This window comes from Tinamus guttatus, unplaced genomic scaffold, assembly GCF_059628265.1.
Source record: "Tinamus guttatus ecotype Peru unplaced genomic scaffold, ASM5962826v1 Tinamus_guttatus_pri_ptg000650l, whole genome shotgun sequence".
Lineage (NCBI taxonomy): Eukaryota > Metazoa > Chordata > Aves > Tinamiformes > Tinamidae > Tinamus > Tinamus guttatus.
The window spans coordinates 221,709-242,936 of NW_028289184.1; the positions used below are offsets into that span (position 1 = coordinate 221,709).

The 21,228-nt window shown below is 40.9% G+C and overlaps 1 protein-coding gene across 5 annotated transcripts in view; it reads right to left on the minus strand.

The window, feature by feature from the left end:
- Positions 1-20,506, minus strand: part of RBM39 (RNA binding motif protein 39) — a 29,281-nt gene extending 8,775 nt beyond the window's left edge. For 2 of the 5 annotated variants that reach the window (XR_015913970.1, XM_088536032.1), the window contains exons 1-13: positions 20,378-20,506; positions 17,151-17,213; positions 15,252-15,301; positions 13,838-14,032; positions 9,305-9,370; positions 9,133-9,186; positions 7,743-7,860; positions 7,017-7,169; positions 6,092-6,229; positions 4,178-4,243; positions 3,116-3,320; positions 2,860-2,937; positions 1,107-1,287 (exon numbers count right to left, since the gene is read on the minus strand). Coding sequence is in view for 4 of the 5 variants with exons in the window: in XM_088536032.1 (XP_088392158.1) it covers positions 1,107-1,287; positions 2,860-2,937; positions 3,116-3,320; positions 4,178-4,243; positions 6,092-6,229; positions 7,017-7,169; positions 7,743-7,860; positions 9,133-9,186; positions 9,305-9,370; positions 13,838-14,032; positions 15,252-15,301; positions 17,151-17,201 (1,355 nt within the window). In the remaining variant the exon portion in view is untranslated. The remainder of the gene's footprint in view (positions 1-1,106; positions 1,288-2,859; positions 2,938-3,115; positions 3,321-4,177; positions 4,244-6,091; positions 6,230-7,016; positions 7,170-7,742; positions 7,861-9,132; positions 9,187-9,304; positions 9,371-13,837; positions 14,033-15,251; positions 15,302-17,150; positions 17,214-20,377) is intronic. The other 3 variants (XM_088536031.1, XM_088536028.1, XM_088536030.1) reach the window with 3 other exon arrangements.
- Positions 20,507-21,228: the final 722 nt, after the last annotated feature.

Consider the following 21,228-nt stretch of genomic DNA (forward strand, 5'->3'; position numbering starts at 1 on the left):
CCTTTGTCTTCTCCAAAATAACTATCGCTACGACAAGAGGAAACGGCCTCAGGTGACACCAGGGGAAGTTCAGGTTAGACATTAGGAAAAATACACTGAAAGAGTGGTGAAGCATTGCAACAGGCTGCCTGGGGAAGCGGTGGAGGCACCATCCCCAGCAGTGTTCAAGAAAGGTGTAGATGAGGCACTTGGAGACATGGCTTAGCAGGTACGGGGGTGATGGGTTTATGGTTGGACTTGATGATCTTAAAGGTCTTGTCCACCATTGCAATTCTATTAATTTAGAAATGGATGTCCCTCTTCTACAGTATGTTAGAGACTTACTGTTTAAAATATATATCTCTCTGATAGGCCTGTGATCTGCAAGGTCTCATATTTGATCACTAATATGAGTTTTCTTACTCCTTTGGACTGAGAGCTTTCAGTTCTTTTTAGATTTTCTTCTACTTTACTCAGGAGTCATTTTCTTTTTAATCCATACTGCATCTGACATTCCTCAAATTCCAAACTTTGCCATCATCAGTGTCCCCTCAAAAAAAAAAGGGGGGGGGGGGGAAGATCTTCACTGCATCTAGAGTAATTTAGTATTTCAAGGAGGTTGCATCTCAACCTAATTCTTTTTACTCTCTTCATCTCTGCTTTCACATCTCTTACAAAGTCTAACTCAATATGATTGTTGGTAAATCCTATTTTAACCATCTCCTAGACTAAAAATACTACTTTTATACTACTAGCCTGTTCTTTCCCCCTATTCTCCAGAGGCTCCCTGCTTACTCCTCCTCTTTTTTTCCAGATTGTTTTTGAGGTAGTTAACCATCTAGTGAGGTGAGGAATCCAATACTGCTGCAACATTTCTTCTTTCTGTGGAATACAGATCCAAGACAGCAGTAGCAATGTGAAACTGAAGAAACGTTTTTGTGCCCTTCCTGTTCAGACACTGGAGTTTAGATCAGGTGACTTTTGTAATTCCTCATCCATCACTTTTGAAAGCAAAAGCCTTAGTTACAGACCTGTTTTTGTTTAGCCTTCCATTTAAACTTGAGCAACTCATTATCACTCAGTCAATGGTAATTTCTGTTCTCATCCATAACATCTTCATTACTTACCAAAATGAGTTTAAAATAGCATCCCCTCTTGATGAGTCACTGAGTGTTTGATGAAGAAATTTGTCGGATATCACATCCAGGAATATCTGGGCCCCACCATTATTACTATCAATTCTTCTCCAATCTGTATCAGGGAAGTTAAAGTCTCCCATAATGACATAATTCCTGGTAGTAATTTTCTCTAACAAGAGTAAAGAGATCTTTAATCCATAACGAAATCTCCACTGGAGATAGCTCATGACTATGGCAGTAAAGAATTTTTATCTTTTTCTCAGCTTACTTAAATTTTAAGTTTCCATCATTTCTTTCATACAGTATGAGTGCAACAAATAATGCTCCTCCATACCACATTTATTTCTACTATTACTGAACATGCACATCCTTCAAAAAAATGACATTAAGCCTTATCATTTGCTCCATCACAGCTATGCTGTCCTATGCCAATTCACAGGCTAATAGATAAGGTCTCATGAACCTTTTTACTCATATTTCCAATGCAAGTTTGGATTTCTTTGGCATACTTGTTTGGAATATGGGGAGAGGGAAGAAGATTGCTGTTTTTAAAATAGTACTTCCTCATTTCTGTACCCAAAGCAGACTGTCACGTTATTTTCACCTATATTAAAGGTGATCTCATTTTGGTATTGTTTTCCTCTCCTCTACTTCCGCACTAGCTCCTCTTTTCTTTCTTTGCATTATTTTTTAAATCCATTTCTCCAACTCAAAATCTTGCTCTTTAACCCATGCTTTATTTCCCTAGCCTTTTCCCTTTTCTTCCATGAGTTTCTTTCTAGAGAAACACACTACTACTATTTTTTAAGCAACTATCTAGAATTTGATGTGCATATCTATGCCGCACTTGAGCTTCAAAAAGATGATTCACATGCATAAATGTGAAACTCTGCTGGAAGATGAGAAATGTATGCAAGAAGTGTATGAAATCAGCCAAAAATATACATTCCAGCATCCACTTGTTCATGACACTTAAATCCTTCCTATTGCTACCACAATTTCCCTCCTATTTTCCTTGAGTTAGGAAAAAAAAAAAAAAGCCAGAACAATGCCACTTTAAATTCCCACGTAGGCTCCTGTGGGAAGTTATATTCACTGCCTAGCTTTGAGCACTTTGTTGCTTACATTCAGCTATGAACTAGCAGTTGTAGAAATTGTAACCTTAATCTCTCAGAAAAATCTCCGTAAAGCTTTACAAAGCACCCACTTGCAGAGCAGGTGAACCACAGCCATCTCTCAAGTACCACCTGAATTCACTGACATATGCTGTTCTTCCTGTCTGGGGCACATACCATGCACACCTAACTCTATTATGAATGTAAGTATTTGAGCAGTTCTGAGTATTAGCTGCTGTGTCCTCCAAAAAGTCCCACTAACTTCTTGGCCCTGGCACAGCTCCAGTTTTTCAGAAGAGACTCTGCAGAGGGCCCTTCCAATTACCAGCCTGCTATTTTTAACTGTCAACAGTTATACTGAAGTAGAACCTGAAAGTCTCCGCTACTATCAGGAAGAGTAACGACACACAGGTGAAGGCCTTGCCAAAAACAATGCAAAGTGAATCACATCCATCAAAGCTGACATATCACCACTGCTTAATTACTCATGGATTTGCACAATTGGAAAACATGCTGTAGTATCTAGGTTCCCAATTTATATGAGAAAAATGCAGTTAAGCACTTATGCTGCAACTACAAAGCACTAAAAGCTATTTTGGAAAAATAAAGAAGTCATCATCTCTTACCTGCCACAGCTCCAAATGCCAACGATCCACTCATCTGCAGAGCCTGCTGTGCAGCTGGGGGAATCTGCAAACCAGTGCCTAAAAGAGAAAACATGAATATACTTTGCAGCAAGCATCTTTCACTCAGGAACCCAAGAACAGAGGCAATTTTACTGTTGTTGAAGTCTTAAGAAGGCATTTAGCATAATATTCCGTGCAGCACATTAATACAAAACCTCCTTATTCTTACACCTTTCCTGTTTAGTGCCATACATACCCTCTGCAAGTCTTGCCATCAGCTGAAGGCGGCCAGTTGTTCCCAAGTCAATTCCAGTCCGTTCCAACTCATCACTGTCCAAAAACGAACTAGCACTGGATGCATCAGTGCGCTCAGTTACATGTCCAACTTTCATTGGCCTACCAGCCAGCTCAAATCCATTGAGTTGTTCTAAGGCCTTTTTGGCACACTCGGAGTCTGAAAACTGTAGAGTTGAAAAAAACACATTCAATTATACTGTCCAGAGAATTTCACACCACATCTGCTGCACATAACAACCACAGTTGCCTTCCCTCCTTACCAGTGCATTATCAAGCTTGCACAACTTCATATTCACTTTCTTGTCTTTTGATGGAAATACATTGAAATACACATGACTGTTTAAGGTATAAAGAGTAACCTAGATATTTCAATTAACAGAAGTCATGACTGCAGTTCGTTCCCTTCCAATGTATTGCCGAGAAGAGTCACTTTAACTTTATTGATTTTAGTGACTGCTCCTAGTGGACATTCTGCTTCATGCTGCACAATATGAAGCTCATCTTCTACTATCAGTGCTAAACCTACCGATATATCTGCAGTTACTTATGCTTCATTTTTCTCCAAGTTCCAGAGTTCTTAACAGAGACATTTGTCTTTCCATCACAAATTATTATTGTCATATATGATACCTGAGCTTACAAAACTACAGATCTAAGGGCAAGGAGAAAAGATGCTCTCAACAGAAAGATTTATCCTATGGAATTTGATTTTCCCAAACACTCCAATTTGCCAGGGCACTTAAAAGCCAGTTTTTATCATTTTTTGTTTGCCTGAATAAACAGCAGTACTTTACCAGACACTGACTGCAACACTGGACAGAAGGACACTACTCCCATTTTAAATATAGAAATTGCTCAATTAAAACACCCACAGGGAACTGGCAGAGCAAGAAGACAGTTACTCTTCCATTACCAGTGACATAAATCTTCTAAAAGACTTAACTGTGATTGTCACATTCTCTATGCTACCACAAGATTATACTTCTAAGTTTTCTAAGAATCTTGATAATCCCAATCATACCGTAATAAATCCATATCCTTTTGAACGTCCAGTTTCACTATCCATCATTAGTTGAATGCTTTCAATCTAAAAAGAAGAATAAAACTATTATGAGGTGTTTTGAAATAAACTACAAGATAGCAAAACAAAGCCTACATATAGCCCTAACAAAAACAATGGTCATAAATTAAGGTGAAACATTCTTTTTAAGTAGCTCCTTATTTTTCCCTCAAGTCCAGATTAGTACATAGATAGCGAGATCCTTATGTCAAAACTAAAGAAACAACTGCTAAGCATATGGGAGATATTCAATTTATCCTTTTTAAGATACTTCCAGCTGCAGAGACCGGATGTGGCATTCTAGCAGACAAACAGCACACAGACATAATGAAATCCCAACTGAAATAACATAGGCATGTTATTTCACATGCTGAGAAACTCCATTTTTAAGGGTAAAAAAGCAGCTGATGGGGGGCTTTAAGAAAAAGCTGCACACTTTAAATGTATTTGTCTATTGCTACATAGAATCATAGAATCATAGAATGCTTAGGGTTGGAAGGGACCTCTAGAGATCATCTAGTCCAACCCCCCTGCATACGCAGGGACACCTAGAGCACGTGGCACAGGACTGCATCCAAGTGGGTTTTGAAGATCTCCAGAGAAGGAGACTCCACAACCTCTCTGGGCAGCCTGTTCCAGTGCTCTGTCACCCTCACTGTTAAGAAATTCTTCCTTAAGTTCCTATGGAATTTTTGATGTTTCAGTTTCCGGCCATTTCCTCTAGTCCTATCAGTGGCCACCACTGAAGAGAGACCATCCCCGTCCTCTGCACTCCCTCCCTTGAGGTATTTATATACACTGATTAGATCCCCTCTCAGCCTTCTCTTCTCCAGGCTGAACAGGCCCAGCTCCCTCAGCCTCTCCTCATAGGGCAGATGTTCCAGGCCCCTGATCATCCTTGTAGCCCTGCGCTGGACTCTCTCCAGCAGCTCCACATCCCTCTTGTACTGTGGAGCCCAGAACTGGACACAGTACTCCAGATGCGGCCTCACCAGGGCTGAGTAGAGGGGCAGGATCACCTCCCTCGACCTGCTAGAGATGCTCTTCTTAATGCAGCCCAGGATTCCATTGGCCTTCTTGGCCACGAGGGCACACTGCTGCCTCATGGTCAACTTATCATCCACCATGACACCCAGGTCTTTCTCTGCAGAGCTGCTCTCCACAAGGTCGGTTCCCAGCCTGTACTGGTGTCTGGGGTTATTCCTCCCCAGGTGCAGAACCTTGCACTTGGCCTTGTTGAATTGCATGAGGTTTTTCACTGCCCAGTTGTCCAGTCTGTCCAGGTCCCTCTGGATGGCAGCGCAGCCCTCTGGGATATCAGCTACTCCTCCCAGTTTCATATCATCAGCAAACTTGCTGAGGGAGCACTCTGTGCCTTCATCCAGGTCATTGATGAATAAATTGAACAGGACTGGACCAAGGACTGACCCCTGGGGGACCCCACTAGCTACAGGCCTCCAACTAGACTCTGCACCGCTGATCACCACTCTCTGGGCCCTGCCATCCAGCCAGTTCCTAATCCATCTCATGAGAGCTCTTAAAGGTTTACAACTTTAAAAAGTCATCCAGGACCTATGAAATAGTGTTGGAAAGAAAAAAATGCATTATTAAAAAAGCAAGCCTGGGAAATACGTGATGAAGAAAAATCCTAATTCTGTCTATAAGCCTCCTAAACTACCTTAGCTCTACTGCTGGGGTGATAAACCTTATCGGTACCTTAATCTTCCTGGATGCAGATGTACCAAAGGAATGGAAAGAGATTGTATTGTGGACATGAAGCTTAAATCATTTCGATACACCACGCGAGAACTAACAGCGGTTTCTCAGATAGTCGTACCTACTGCCACACATTGACTTTGCTTAGTGAAAACCTACCCTGCCAAATGGCTCAAAGATTCCCCGAAGCATATCTTCAGTTATGTTGAAGTGCAGTGACCCCACATAGAGCCTCATAGGACCAGCACTGCCCTTCTGTAAGTTATTTGCCATTGCTGCTGCTCTGTTTTTCTCTGCCTGAAAACAAATTAAGAAATTCACTTTGTCAGAATTCAGTAAAAAAAAAAAAAAAATTAATGGGCAAACACCTACAAAATTAAAACTCAAAAAACAAACAAACAAAAACCCCCAAAAAACTCACCACTGTTTATTAAACTGCACAATGTCCATCTGACTAAATTAAACCCTATAAAATCCAAGACCATGACTAAGTATAGTATACATGGCTTCAAAAACCTTCAAAATGAAGAATTCATGTTGAATTGCATCTAACAAATCACCACTTTGCTTTTTATATATCCTGGAGAGCAATTTTAACTACAGGCTATAGTTTAGTAACGCTTTTATAGCTTTGTTATTACTGGTTTCTTAGCAGCAGCGTTCTCAAAAGGAATCTTATACCAAAAAGTGACAGCCCAATTACAGCAAATTGGAATGGAAGCAAAGGTCCACTCATAGTTATCTTATTTCATTAATCATTTCCAAATGTTCAATGACAACTAAGTTTACAAACGCTAGACTTTCCAAAGATAACAGAGGGCAGAATCTACTAGATTCTAAAGGCAATCATTCACAAAAACTTCGCTCTAGAACATTTCCTTCTTGCGCTCTATGACTGTTATTTAACTCCTCCTATGTGAACAGGAGATAAAAACAGTTATGTTGCTAATTATGCAACTTGCTAAGCCTCACTGAAGATTTTAAGATGAAATCAGATGACATCCTTGCCTCTGAGAAACTCCAGCCTTTAGGTACTATTCAATGCGATTAGCAGCAAGTTTAACAACTGTTAACAATTACTTACCTGTGATGCTTGTACTATGATTGGTACACCCAAGACCCTCTGTCCTGTTAGTCCTATTGCCAGAGGCACTGAACTAACATCCACAAACTCTACATAAGCAATTCCCTTTGAACGTCTGGAATTTCTATCAGAAATCATTCGCACATCACGAACCTGAAAGACAAGAATGTAAGTGCTGTGTTTATAAGGCTAAACTAGGAAAAAGCAAAGGGAATTAAACTCTCAGCAATACATTAATATGCCAGACACTTATTTGCCAAATCAATGGCTTTACAATTACACTGCAAATCTAGACTGGCATTGAATTACCTTCCTAAACATACTCCAGAGGCAAGCTGCCTTTACTGCGATTCCAAAAATCACAGCATGCTTCAGAAACAGGGGCACTACAACACTTGCAGTACCTCAATGATTTAAGCGGGAAGCTTACAACAGATGCAAAAGGAAGTGTCTCAAAAATAAAACTATCAAGTTATGTATTCAACTGCTGACCTGAAAAAGATTAAGCCATCTGAACTGCATCCCCATGAATTGCATCAGACTGCACACTGAACAATACACTGTTGATTAATTATGTTTCCAAGCTCAGAGGCTTAAAAGTTTTTCACCCTATAGGATAAAACACTTTAAAAGTAGCTCCAAAAAGCCACCTGTCCACAGTTCTGCAGAACAGCAATCCTGGACTTGAAAAAATATTCAGAATCATGTTAACATTTTTATTATTACCTTCCCTACTGTAGAGAAAAACTCTTCCAGGTCTCTTGGCCGAATTCTTGCAGCCAGCTGCATGCAGAATACTGTTCGAGCATCCCTCTCTTCAGGGGTAAGATTATCAATAGGTTCTCTGGAATGTAAGAGGAAAGTTGAATAAGGGAACTAGTCACAGGACTACACACAAACATTTGAAGTGTTATACTTTAGAACTAGAGGTCAAGACCCCAAGGGAATATCCAATACAAGCCTTTCTAACACAATTAACTCAATTTTCACTGTAAACACTAAGGGTAATTTTCAAGCCAGGTTTAGGCTGAGAAGAATACAACTAGTCTATCTGCCTAAACTCTTAAGACAAATAACAAAGATTTTTTTTTTTTTTTTTTTTTTTTTTTTTTTTTGCTTTTCCCCAAGCTTTGCAAACTAAAATCTTATGCATCTCATGGAGTGGCAGTGGTCACTCCCCAGGCACTACAGCTACCAACACCTGTACAAACAGAACTCCCAGTCCTTGTACAACTAAATACTAAATACTGTAGTTCCTGGTTCTAGAAGCATTAGGGCAATTTTATTTTGACATTGATCACTGGAGGCTCTACTGTTTACAAGCTAATGCTTCAAATAAGGAATGTCTGTTTTCCTTCAGAATAAATTAAAACAGAATTAGCCTGCGCATGAGAAATTGATATCTTTGCAATTAACCTAAATCTCAGTCATGGACTGAGCGTTCAATAATGTATTTCTTTACATTTTTATACATAAAACATCACTGAGAATACGTAATAATAATCTGAACTAAAGTATCTCATTAAGAATTTGCTAATAAATAAAAACAAGGCAAGACTATTCAAGTTTAATTGTATTAATTTAGAGAATAATTTCATTAGTAGTTTTCTGAATTCAATTCCCTTAAGTGACAAACCATAGAAATGGATGAGCACTTCCTGGATTTTAAAGCCTGTTTTTTTTTTTGTAAAAAAAAAAAAAAAAAAAAAAAAAAGTAACATCAACACATATCAACACAAAAAGCAAACACTCGTGCAGTACTTTTCCATTCCTTATTTAGAATTACTGAGACTTAGCAGAAAAGTTAACCAATTGAAATTAGAATCAACTAAAAAAAAAAGAAAAAAAAAGAAAAAGAAAAAAAAAAGCTTGAAAACACTGAAGTGGGAAAGGCAAAGCAAGTTGCGCTTGGAAAGTCAACTTGATTTACAACTGTACATTGTTAATCTTGGGAGCTGGGGGAAAGATTTATTGCATAGGGAGAAAGCAACAGGGTATTTTCTATGCTTTGCTTTTTGAATGAGGAGCTTCAAAAGCTTCTTGCAACTGTAATCACGACAGTGAAGAGTAATTCCTTATTTCAAGCTTAAAAAAAAAAAAGTATAAAAATGGTTACCTAACAGGGCTCTTGTCTTTTCTGAAAGGACTTTTGCTCCTGGAACGACGTCTGCTGTAAAGACAATCAGGGAGATTATCAAAAATCTTTAAATATACTGGTCTGATTTTAAACAAAACCTATCAATAATGAAAAAGCAAAACAAACAAAAAAGTAGAGAAAACGCAGAAACCTTAATTTGATGCTGTGAGGCAGACCAATCTTCCCTCTGATGGCAATGTTGAATTTTGGACCAGAACTACGGCAAAAGCAAAGAACACAGACATTACTTACCAGAGCACCCGAATTCAGGATCTCCTGCCTATATTCACATCGCGTTACGAGCGCTTCTCCGTTAGTCATACCCATAGCATGCATAAACTACATCAAATCAGGACGAATGGAGTATTTTCCCTGATCAGTTTCATTTGCATCACAAAATCCCCAAATACAGAGGACTCCAAGGAAAAACTGAATGGCATACTTCTATGTGCACAGCTATTTGCTCGAGCACCACCTTAAACTGAAAGCTTCGTGAGATGTAAGGTGCAAGCGGAAATCAAGGAGCTCCCTGCAAATTCCTGCAAGGAACGTGTTGTGGGTATCTCCCTACCTGGGGAGCAGCAATGCTCACAGTCACCTCAGCATGCACACCCACGCTCGTTCAAGACGGTGCCACATTGTCCATAACAACACGGACACCACACAATAAAATACCTGAGCGATGCTAAGCTCCAACTAATCACCTATCAAGGATCACAAGCATGACTTTAGGGAACAGTGGAACAGCAAAAGAAAAAGAAAGTTAAAAAGACCAACAAGAAAACTGTTTTTTTCAATCTAATGAAAAAGTCTGAGAGGATGCAAATAAAGATTCCCTTCTCTCCCCCTACCTCTTCCCACTTAAAAAAAAAAGTTTGTTTTTTTTTTTTAAACATTTTAAACAGATAAAAAAGTAGCAATGGGTACACATGGCAACATGGAAGCAGCCCTAACATTCAGTAACTCCAAGTTAGCGGCATAGACCTCTGGTACAGACTGAGCAGGGTCCTCAAACTCCCTGCGGCAAGATGACGGGCTGAGCAATCTCAGGCTGAGCAATCTTCTGAAGTGCTTTTTAGCACTGTTCTGTGGGGTGAATTTCCTCTGGATCTTTTCTGAGAAGATAACTCTTGAAAAGGTGCAGGTTTCAGAGGTATTTTCTTCTGTCCTACTTTCTTCCTTTCTTCAGGCTGCCTTTCTGAGAACTCTGCAGCTGTTGGGTGGTCCCTGATACCATGCACGGAAGTGCTGAGTCATGAGCAGTATTTATCTTCATGTCTAGGGGTTATTTTCTTCAGATAAGCCAGATGTGCTAAACTGTGCATATAACCAAAATATAGCTAAATGTTTCCTAAACTTATGTGATGCCACATGGCCCAAGAGAACAATGAGGTCAGAAGACAGCTGTTTAAATAAGACCAGTCATCACCTGCTCAGTCATCCCTAAGTCTAATACGCGTCTCAGATAATGCAAGCTTTGGCCGAAGTCCCAAGAAAATCGTAACAAATTTTCAGTCCTCATGTATGGAGCTGGTCTTCCAGGCAGCATTGCTTAAGTTCTTCATTCCAGAATAGCAACTGAGACACCTAAACATTTTTTACTGTAAGAAACAGTTGACATTTGTCAGCCAGATGTCTACGCAAGAGTATTTGGCAAAGTTTTAACCTCCTTAGGAGATCTAGAGTAAAGTAACTGTAACATATCTAAGAGGCAAGACACGTGAAGAACAAAAACCACCAGCACACTGGGAATATTGAGGATTTGCTTGCCTTGTTCAATTTCAGAAAAGGAACTACAATATTTAATGCCTCTCTCTCATGCTTAGAGACAATCTATTCAAACATCTTCAAGTTTTACTTCTCCTTTTCCTTCAGAATCCTCTTCACTAAAATTCCTTTCCCCAGTACTGCAGAGGAATTTTTGCAAGACTTCTCCCCATGACAAAAAGACCTCGGAGTTTAAAGAAAATATCTTAATTGAGATAAGATAAGGGTGTGGAAGGAGCCCCCCAAAACTTAGCATTTAATTCCCCAAGAAAATACTGGATGATGTAATCAGCTACACCAATCACTAGCTGTATTAACACCTATTCTGAACTGTGTTAATAGGATCAAAAGATAAAAGTCCAGACTCATTTTCCAGCTGCTGGGTGATCCTTTTACTCTGTTACCTGTAAAACACAGACTTGACAAAGCTGCCAACAGTGGCTGCTTCTTCATATAAAATTACTATTTTTCGTACATCCAGGGGTATCTCAAGAAAGGAGGCTGGTGAAGCAAAAGATTTCAGCTCCAGAACTAAAGATTTATCCTCCAAACAAAACATCTACTTACTATACAGCTCTTCAATATACAGAGATAACCTTTGAGTTATACTTGTTCTTTCCCAGTAGGAAGTCTTTCTTTTGGTGCTTCCTGGGCCAAAATTGAAATCTTGGAGTCATCTTTGCATTTATATGATTAAAATCGAACTGCTGAAATTATTTCAAACAAAGAATGCTTAATAAGTTTAAGAGATGTCACCCACCAGCTGGCTGTAGTTCACTTGTATGTTGGGGATTACCCAGCTATTGGCCACTTAAAAGCCAGGGGAAATGCTGTTTTGTGGGAGAGCCCCCCCACACCTTACACAACTAATTGAACTTAATGCTAAATTTCTATTTGCCTGACCTAATCCAGCAACTCAGCACCAGCTGCAAACACAACACTGTCAAATCAAAAAAAAAAAAAAAAAAAAAAAAAAAACTTTTTGCCAAGCTCTTTAAGGGGACTAGAATATCTGACTGTTTTTGTTATATCCTTAGCGGTCTCTAACACCTCAGAAACCCTCAGCTATGGAAGAACGTAAGAACAATGAAGAAGTCGCGAAACTAAAGCTGTCAAATTTCTCCAGGTGAAGAATCTATTAGTTCACCAAGTAATGAGGTGAACACAGGACCACAACCAACCGCATCAGCACCCTGGAGTCACCGCACTCTCCCAGTTAAGTGATCAGATAAATGATGGATATATAACCTGGTGATACCACACTGGAGTAGAGAAATGGCAGGCTCTAATTCTGGAAGGGTCAATCAAGGGTCCTCTGTTTGATAGGCAGTTTGGAGCACAAATGGCTGCACTGGCACATCCGAAGTTGTTCCTGTAGCATTACAGCAACAAAAGGGCTGTGGAAAACAGACTATCCAGATCTGCCAACTTCTTCAGAGCTAAAGCCCTGAGCAGTTCTAAAGGTGAGGCCTGATATAAGAGACAAAGCAAGAGAGATGACATGCTCTATAATCTCCAAGCATGTAAAACTGAGGAACACAGAGGAAGTGCTGAATCTGTTCAAAAACCTTCTCCCAGCTTTACAGAAACGTGGAGTATTATGTAGAATGATCAGCGCAGGTAAGAAAAAGCTGGATTGAGGACTATGCCCAGAGCTATAGTACATTTTCAGTATGAGAACGCCAACTTCCAGGTGACTGGTGCAAAATGAGACTCTGAGCCCAGGCATTTTTGCTGTCATTGTAAGTAACAAAAGAACGCGCTCCTGATCCAGGAGCGACCACCTAGGGAAGGATCCACTTTGCTGAAAACTGCACATGCCTGTGGAACATCAGAAGTGAAACAGCATCTTCTCAATCATCTTGAAATTGCTCACGGACAGCAATACGTGCCATGAATAAAAACACCTTTAAGTGCACACTTCTGACATGAGTGGGGCATTCTGAGATTCAGTAACAGCTGAGATGAGACCCAGGCAAAAGACAACAAGCAGCAGCACAGGGTAATCATTGAAAGCCATGTAACACAGCCATTTTTTTTTCTTCTGCTTTTTTTTGAAAGCAGAGACAAAGGAAGGGCAAAATAAAAATCTTCCACCAGAATTTTAGAGCAAATACGATGAGCAAAAAAAGCAGAGCTTTAAAAAGCACTTTACAACTACGATGAAAAATCTACAACAGAAATTCTACCTCAAGCTAAAAAGCAGAGGATTTGAAGAGCTCAAGTGCATTATCTTCTATGCCCACTAAACAAGTCCAAGAAAACCAGGGCAAATATGTTACAGATAGGCATTACTGAGACAAAACACAGAGTGCAAAAAGCACTCACCACACTACTGCAAACATGCATGTAAGCAGCACCCCAGTAAAAACAACACATTTGACTAGAAGCTAAAACATAACCTTTCTTAGTTAATTTTCTTATGTTCAAATGAAAAATGTAACCAACATACTACTAAATAGGGGTACAAGTTTACGATCTAAGAAGTATTAATACCTAGCAACAACAAAACCCCACCCCTTTTTCATTGCAGCTTTAGGAACACAGGCAAAAGGTGAGTCATAAGCCTCAAATCATAGACTACTCTTTTCTTAAGAGTTAAACCTTCACGTTCATAAGATGAAGGTAATTACAGCACTTGGAATATTTACTCAAGATTTAAATTCTATAATAAATTTTCACATTCCACTTCTAAACAGTTGCACATTTTCACCTCACTTGCCTTTGCTGTCTACCTCAGATAGCAAAAAGATATGCATCCATCCTCCTCATTCCACATCCATTGACACTCACTTCAACCTTTCCCCCCATCCCTCTTTTGAGATGAAGTACCAATTTAGAAAGCACACAGTTAAAGCTTAAGCTTTCACATCATACACAGAAATGGCACAAATACAACTCTACATAAATAACCTACTAGGGACTTCTATAGCGGCCTCTGAATCTGCGATCTCTACTTCTAGAACGACTGCGCCTGCGTTCTTTGCTTCTGCTGCGTTTCCTTTCCCGGCTTCTGCTCTTTTTCCTTTCGCGATCTCGACTTCGTTTGCGTTCCTTGCTTCTGCTCCTCTTCCTGTCATGACTTCGACTTCTGCTCTTGCTCTTTTTTCTCCTGAGAAGCAAAAGTACACAACTCTGGTTACACTTGTTGCTCAGTGTTAGAGCCATTTCTAAATATCCATTATCAGTTATAGCTTTTCAGGCAAACACTCCAAACTAGTATACGTTATTTAAAAAACTTCCATTCACGATTATACTGGGCAGAACTATCAGGCACATTTAACCAATGAGAAAAACATAAGTCTTGCAAAGCCTGTATGTACCTTACTATTCAGCAGAGTGCATTCTGCCAGCAACCACGTAAACAAAACAGTCAGCATACAATCTGAAAGTGGGATCATGAGCCGAAAGACAACTACATCAAAAACAATTCTACTCAACAGATGGGATCCCATTGATGTTAGACTATAGTAACTCAGGAAATGAGACAGAAAGCATTCTAATACTCTAAGCATTCTACTATTAAACACACTCATAACTCTTTTTAAAAGTTAATAAAACATTAACTTTTCCTTCTCAAATCACGGATTGTATTTTGGGAACAGTCATTTAAACACAAGCACAGCTTTACATGTCAGGTATGTAATTTTAAACCGATAAAAACTCAGAACTTAAAAATACTAGGAGACCCCATTTTTATTGGCTGTGCGCAGTCTCTGTATTTAGTGAAATGGAATGATCGCAGTTGTTCAGAATGCAAATCTAGTTTACAGTCAAGTTTAGATTTTTTAGATTCCAGATGAAGCCTGATGTTAGCATTAGGCTTCACATTTTTCAGGTTGTTATAAAACTAGCCCCAAAATCACCACAAGGCTTTTTTTTTTTTTTTTTTTTTTTTTGAAAGGGGGCAGGGAGAGTCTTCAACAATAAACTTCTTCAATAACGTAGTAGTATATTTAAATTCTTCAGATTGTTTTGGATTAAATAAAATGGCAAAGCAAATACTCAGATTGTTTTGGATTAAATAAAATGGCAAAGCAAATATATCTTTCAATGTAAAATAAATTGCATAATTAAAATGCAGATGAATCATGCTGGACCTACCACGTCTGTATTTTTATCTGATGCTAAGAAATTAAATGTTTCTGTAACTTCGATGACATCAGTGATAATGATCTAACTATGCTGGTAAATAAAAGACAATTTCAGAATCCCTGTAACCGCAAAGCTCAAGCTTTTCTGTTTTATTTGCTTGGATACTACTGACATGTGCTATGAAGTTTACAAACAGCAATTCCCCCTATCACATGCAAGATAAACAAAATGCTTACTTCTTGCTGCGTTCTTCGTGGCCATTGGCACTGCTCAATTTGTTCTCATCCTAAGCAGGGTTGATAGAAGAACATCGTGAGGACGAAGTGGAAACATTTCAAGTGGTCAAAGGGTAATGGGAATAGGAATAAGAAAATACAAAACAAAAATTTTAATACTAAATTACTTTTTTACAGTTTAATGTGGAAAGCTTTAGAAAATTTAGGTAGGCATGTTTAACCACTTCGCTGCTTAAATTTAAGTCAAACAATTACAAAATGCAAGAATTACATCGTTTAAGAGTGTATATTAACTGTAGGTACTTCCTTACATGGTTTAGAGAGTAAGTTATCCTGTAGAATTCAGCACTCAAGTGGTTAAAAGTTTATTTCTATAAAATGTAAGATGTTTCAGGTTTGTGTGCCCCTCTGATCAGTACCACGGCTATATCTCTGCCTAAGCCCCAGTGGCTGTGCTAGCAGCCAGCCACTATCGATTCCTGTGACCGATGTCATTCCCGAGATCTTCGCTCATTTTCCTTGGAGAGTTGTAAGAGCTTGATGCCACCTCTGTCACACATCTCGCCCTGAAGCAAACAGGGATTCACACTGCTTTAGTAACGTCGACTCCCAAGAAAGGCATCAATAATCCACCAGTCCAGCCTAAACAGTCCCTATTTCCATACCTGTTTACATGGAAAATATCCATGTTAAACCAGGATACAAGAATTTTAACATAACAATTTACATTTTTCTCTTCAAGTTTTAATGTAAGTTAAATATTATATCAACTAAATATACACATTTATAACTTACAAATGCTCATCCAAAATTCAAGACATGATTGCATTAAACACTACAGAACAAACTAACAATAGCTGTCATATAATTTATATACTTGCTTTACAATTTAATCACATTAGTTACATCAAAAGTACAACTCCTAAGCGACTTAAGCTTTGTACACATTTCTTGTGAAACCAGTGCTAAAGCATGCATAATGTTAACACTTCACCACCATTTGGTGAAAAACAAAAAAGACAGTATTCATTTACTGCTGGTTTAGTTAAAAGGCTATTACATCACTACACTAATCAATCAAAAATTTGAATCGAAGTTGGCATTTCTTAATTAAGAACAATTAGGACAGAAGAATACAAGGACATTTTTAGAACGATACCGCAGGCTGTGATACTGTCTTTTCCTTGCTAAGAATGTTCTACTCAGGGATCCAAGAATTTAGGCAAATTCGTTCACTCAGCAATTGATTTCCACCTGCCCTGTTAGAGATTAACCACCACCAGTCTTCCGCATTAAAAATGAGTCTCACTCCTCTTGGCACAGAGCAGACTGTTCAAATATTTACTTGCCATGGGACTGGTGAAAAGGTTATTCTTGGAACCCTGCTATTTTCCCAAATCACTGCATTCACCTTGTTGCTATACCAAACTGGACCTGGCAATTTTAGGAGAGGCTTTTGCTTGTTTCCTGTTCGTTTTGTTTTTCTGATTGGTTTTGTTTCGGGAGTTTTCTTTTTTTCTTTTTTTTTGTTCCTTTCCTTTTTTTTTTTTTTTTTTTTTAAACCTAAGGGACCACGGTACAGCGATACGTCACTCAATTACTACCTTATGATTGACAGTTCACACTGGAATCAAAGGTGAATTCATGGGAGTAGAGGTGAGATATCGTTAGGCAAGTCTACAAAGAGAGATAGATGGGCATTTATTCATCACGCTGAAGTGAAACTACTGCACAATATAATTACATTAACAGCATATATTTACTTGCAAGTTACATGTAATGCATCTCCAATAAGATAAATCATGAGGGCTCCAGGGATGTTAGTTTACAGTTCAGCAGTAGTTTCATGAATAATGCTAAATTAAGGTAAAAAGGACCTCACCGGCATATTTTTCTCACCTTCTTGTAAGGAGCTTCAAGCATTGCTTCAATATCAATATCATCAGCCATTTTTCAGGACACCTGAAAGAAAAAGCCAAAGTCACCTGAGAAGGGAAAAATGCTTTTGAACTTCATGTTCCAAAAACTTTTGCTTAAGATGCCATCACTGCGTAGTCTCCAGTTCACACTGCACTGTCTCGTAAGACATTTCCAACAAGAACTAGAATGAAGCTTGCCCAGAGAGACAATTATGAGCATGACACAAGGTACTAAGAAGTTATAACTGAACAATAAAATGCAATCAAATACGATTAGCAAGCGGAAAGCCCAGAAGTATGCCACCTGTTTCTTTCCAAACAGAGGACACAGCTTATTACACGGAAATGCAGGTCTGGTGGCCATTTTAAGAACTACTAGAGCTTGACCCAAGGACAATGCAAGAGACATCTGAACATCTAAGAACAAACATTCAGGCAAACCTGTTCACAGTTTCCTGGCATTCATCACCATCAATTTTGTCAATTAAAAGATTTAAAGGGAACACTATGCTCATCTATAAATCTGACCTTCTGCATAGTGCAGGCCATAGGAGAAACACTCATGATTCAAACATTAAGAGCAGCTGGAGCATACAGAGCATCTGTCTAATCTCGAATTTCAAGTTTCAGACAACAACAACAACTCAGTATTACAGGACATATTTCCTCCCCCAATAACGATTTTAATAGTTTTTAGACTCTTGTTTTTTCAACCTCAACATGCCATTTTGTGTTTATTATGTACTGGATCACTGGGACTTTAATATTTTCTCCCCTTGAAGATACAGTTTTAAATCTCTCATAAATCTCAGGAGTGAAGACTTCCTTAATTCTCTCACTAAAACAGATTCTTCCCCTGTGCTTTCAGAACAAACAAAAACAATTAACAAAAAAATCAATCCAGTCTCCTATATTCAAGTTAGGCAGAGCAACCATAAGCATACATAAACAAAACACACTTATTTTAAGGCATACAGACATGCAGGAAAATCCTTAACCCTCTCTTAAAGGCACTGCTGTAGGAACTGTACAAACTGTGCTGTTCAGACGCGTAACCAACATAAAGAAATCTCTTCAGCTCTTCAAGACTCTAAACTGTTAGTCCCAACTCCAGAACTGAGAATATTATACCAAAATTGCATCATATGTAAGCAGCAAGTCACTTCCCCATTTGCTCTCATCTTTTCCCCACTTGTACATTCACAAATAATGCATGTTCCCTTCACAATCAGAGCTCTGGAAAGCTTATACTCAAAAGCTTAACTAACAAGGCATTCTAACCTTATTTTCAGACTACTATTCCCTTGGGCTGAAGTGCTATTACTCATAAACATGATTATCTTTTTTTTAATTTATCTATTTTTTACAAAACTACTTTAAATTTCATATTTTACCAGAGTATTTACATTCAGCTCCTCAATTTATACAGATATCATACATTAAATTCACTTGAAGTCTCCCAATATTTGGCATAAATAACACCATGTAAGGGCACCAGGTCAAACCCAGAATTTTAGAAGAAATTCCATTGCTGACAACTCTCATCCAGTTGTATTTTCAAGTAAGTTTTTTGTATAATTTAGCACACACAAGTAGATTGAATTTGATTCTTCATATTGAAGAGGAGTGGCCAAAAGAGGAGACATGATAAAGGACAAATAAATCATAAATGGACAAAGCGAACAGAGAGTAACTATCACCGTCTTCACCAAAACAAGATTTAAGAGTCAAACAAACTATACAGTGAGTTCTGAGCAAAGGCTCTTGTTCACACAATACTAAGACATGAAAGCTACTACTACAGAGTGCTGCAGATGCTAGCAGAAAAATAAAATAGAACCTAAGTCTTGCAGTGTTCAGAGAGGAAAAAAAATCCTAACAAATTTACAGAATAAGCTCTTCACTAAATACAATAACATCCCCTTGTGGCTCTGAATCACAACTATCTGAAGACTAGAAGAGCACAGCGAGAGAAATATCATTGTGCTTTTATTCTTTTTCAGGCATTCAGTGGTGGCCACTGTCACAGACAAAATACAGAGTAATACAGATCTTTGATCTCACTCTGTGCAATCTGTACACTTTGTACTATCAACAAAACACTAATTTGAATAATGCTATGTTTCCATCAGAATTCCTGTTTACCACAGGCCTGCTATCACCTCTATAATTATGTGCAAGAGCCATGCCACATATAAGCATTTTTCATAAGAACTGCACACAAGAAGTGATTGGTATTATCCAAGTAGAGTGTCATGACAAAATTCAAGATTTCTTTCCCTGAACACCAACAAGTCTCAAGTTAACACTTAAAAAAAAAAAAAAAAAAAAAAAAGGCTTGCCCCAAAATGATTTATATACCTCACAGCTCTGAAAACTACACCAAGCAACAACTCCAATGTGCTGATGGAAAAAGCACAGAAATGAGAGATTCACTGTTACTGAACTATCCGATATTCTGAAGTCGGGCTTCACTCTTTTTGACCGTTACAAGGCATTAGAAAAGCCCCAGAAGGTTCCCTTCTCAGAATTACTTGCGTTAGAATTTCTAAGCACTGACAATCCACTCTTGCTTTGCAAGAAGAATGGACAGCAATAAAGAGCAACAACTTCAACACGGGGCGAAAGAGGCCGAACTTCAGCCGTTTATCTGCTCGGAAGAAGCCCCCTTGGCGAGTTTCTCAGCGCGCTTCCGAGCCCACTGCAGGCAAGCCGAGGTCCCAGCGCAGCACGGCGCAGCAAGACAGCGAGGCGGCAGAGCCGCTGCCCCCGCTCTCCTCCGCGACTCCCGAACCGCGCACGCTAACCGCGGGCCGCCCGCCGCCTCACGCGATTGCCGCCCCCCAACGCGAAAAGCGCCAAGGTGGCGGCGCACGCAACGCCGCGCGCGGCCCCAGCTGCCGCCTGCGGCGGGGCCGGGGCCGAGAACAGGCCGGGTCGCTCCGCACAGCGCCATCATGGGGGGAGCGAGGGAGGGACAAGTGGCGCGGCGGGGGCAGCCGCACCCGCCCGCTACGTGGCCCGCGGAACACAAGGGCGCAAGGCCGGGCCGCGGGATCAGGCCACCGCCCCGGCGCAGGGCGGGGAGCCTGGGGCGCCCGCGCGGGAGCGCCCAGGCTGGGGAGGCCGCCGCAGGCCCGGGCCGCCTCGCTCGGCAGGCCCGACCGCTGCCGCTCGAGCGGGGCCGCGATGCCGCGCAGCCGTTACCTGCGCCGCGGGCGGGGGAGGCCCTCGCTGCGGTGCCCGAGGTCCGGCGGTGGCTGCGGAGGCTCTGGCTGCGCTCGCGGTGCGGGATGGGCCCGAGGGTTCGGGAAGCCGCTCGAGGCGCCCACGCGGCGGAGCGACGGCGCCGCTCAGGCAGCGGCGGGCGGCGAGAGGCAGCGCGACGGCAGCGGGCGGCCCCGGCTCGCGCTCCGGCCCGACTGCGGCTCCCGCAGCTGCTCCCTGAAATGGCGCCCGCCGCGTCGCGCCGCTAGCAGGCTCCGCACACTCACACGGGGCTGCCCAGCACCCTGCGCAGGGGCTCTCGCGAGACACCGCTGCGCCCAGCTTGTTTCGCGGGCGTCTCGCGAGACCATGCGCCCGGAAACCACGGCGCAAACGCTCGCGAGACTCAGACTGGCCCACTCCCGCCGCTCGCGGGCGGGCGCTCTCGCGAGAGCTGCGGCTGCGGCTGCGGCGGCCGGGCGGAGGAGCCGCCATTTGGGCGCGGGGGCCGGGGACGCCTCCCGCGGGGTTCTGCGCTCTGCGGCCGCCGCGTGTGATGTGGAGGCCAGCGGGCTCGTGCTGCGGGCCTCAGGCCTCGGTTATTTGTTGGCCGGTGCTCGGGGAGCCCCGTGACGCCGGTCCTTGTGGGAGGCAGCAGCTTTCCAGCACAGCTCTCCCGCCAAAGTTGCTACTCTTTTTTTACTGCATTTTTATTCCCTCGCCTACCCAGTCCTTCGTCCCTTCCCAGCACCACCAGTCAATGCATTTTATCACAGTGAGCCATTTGCCATTGTGCCCATGAGACTCCTTCTTCTAGAGGCTGACAATTGCAGCATTTTTGTTACAGATTG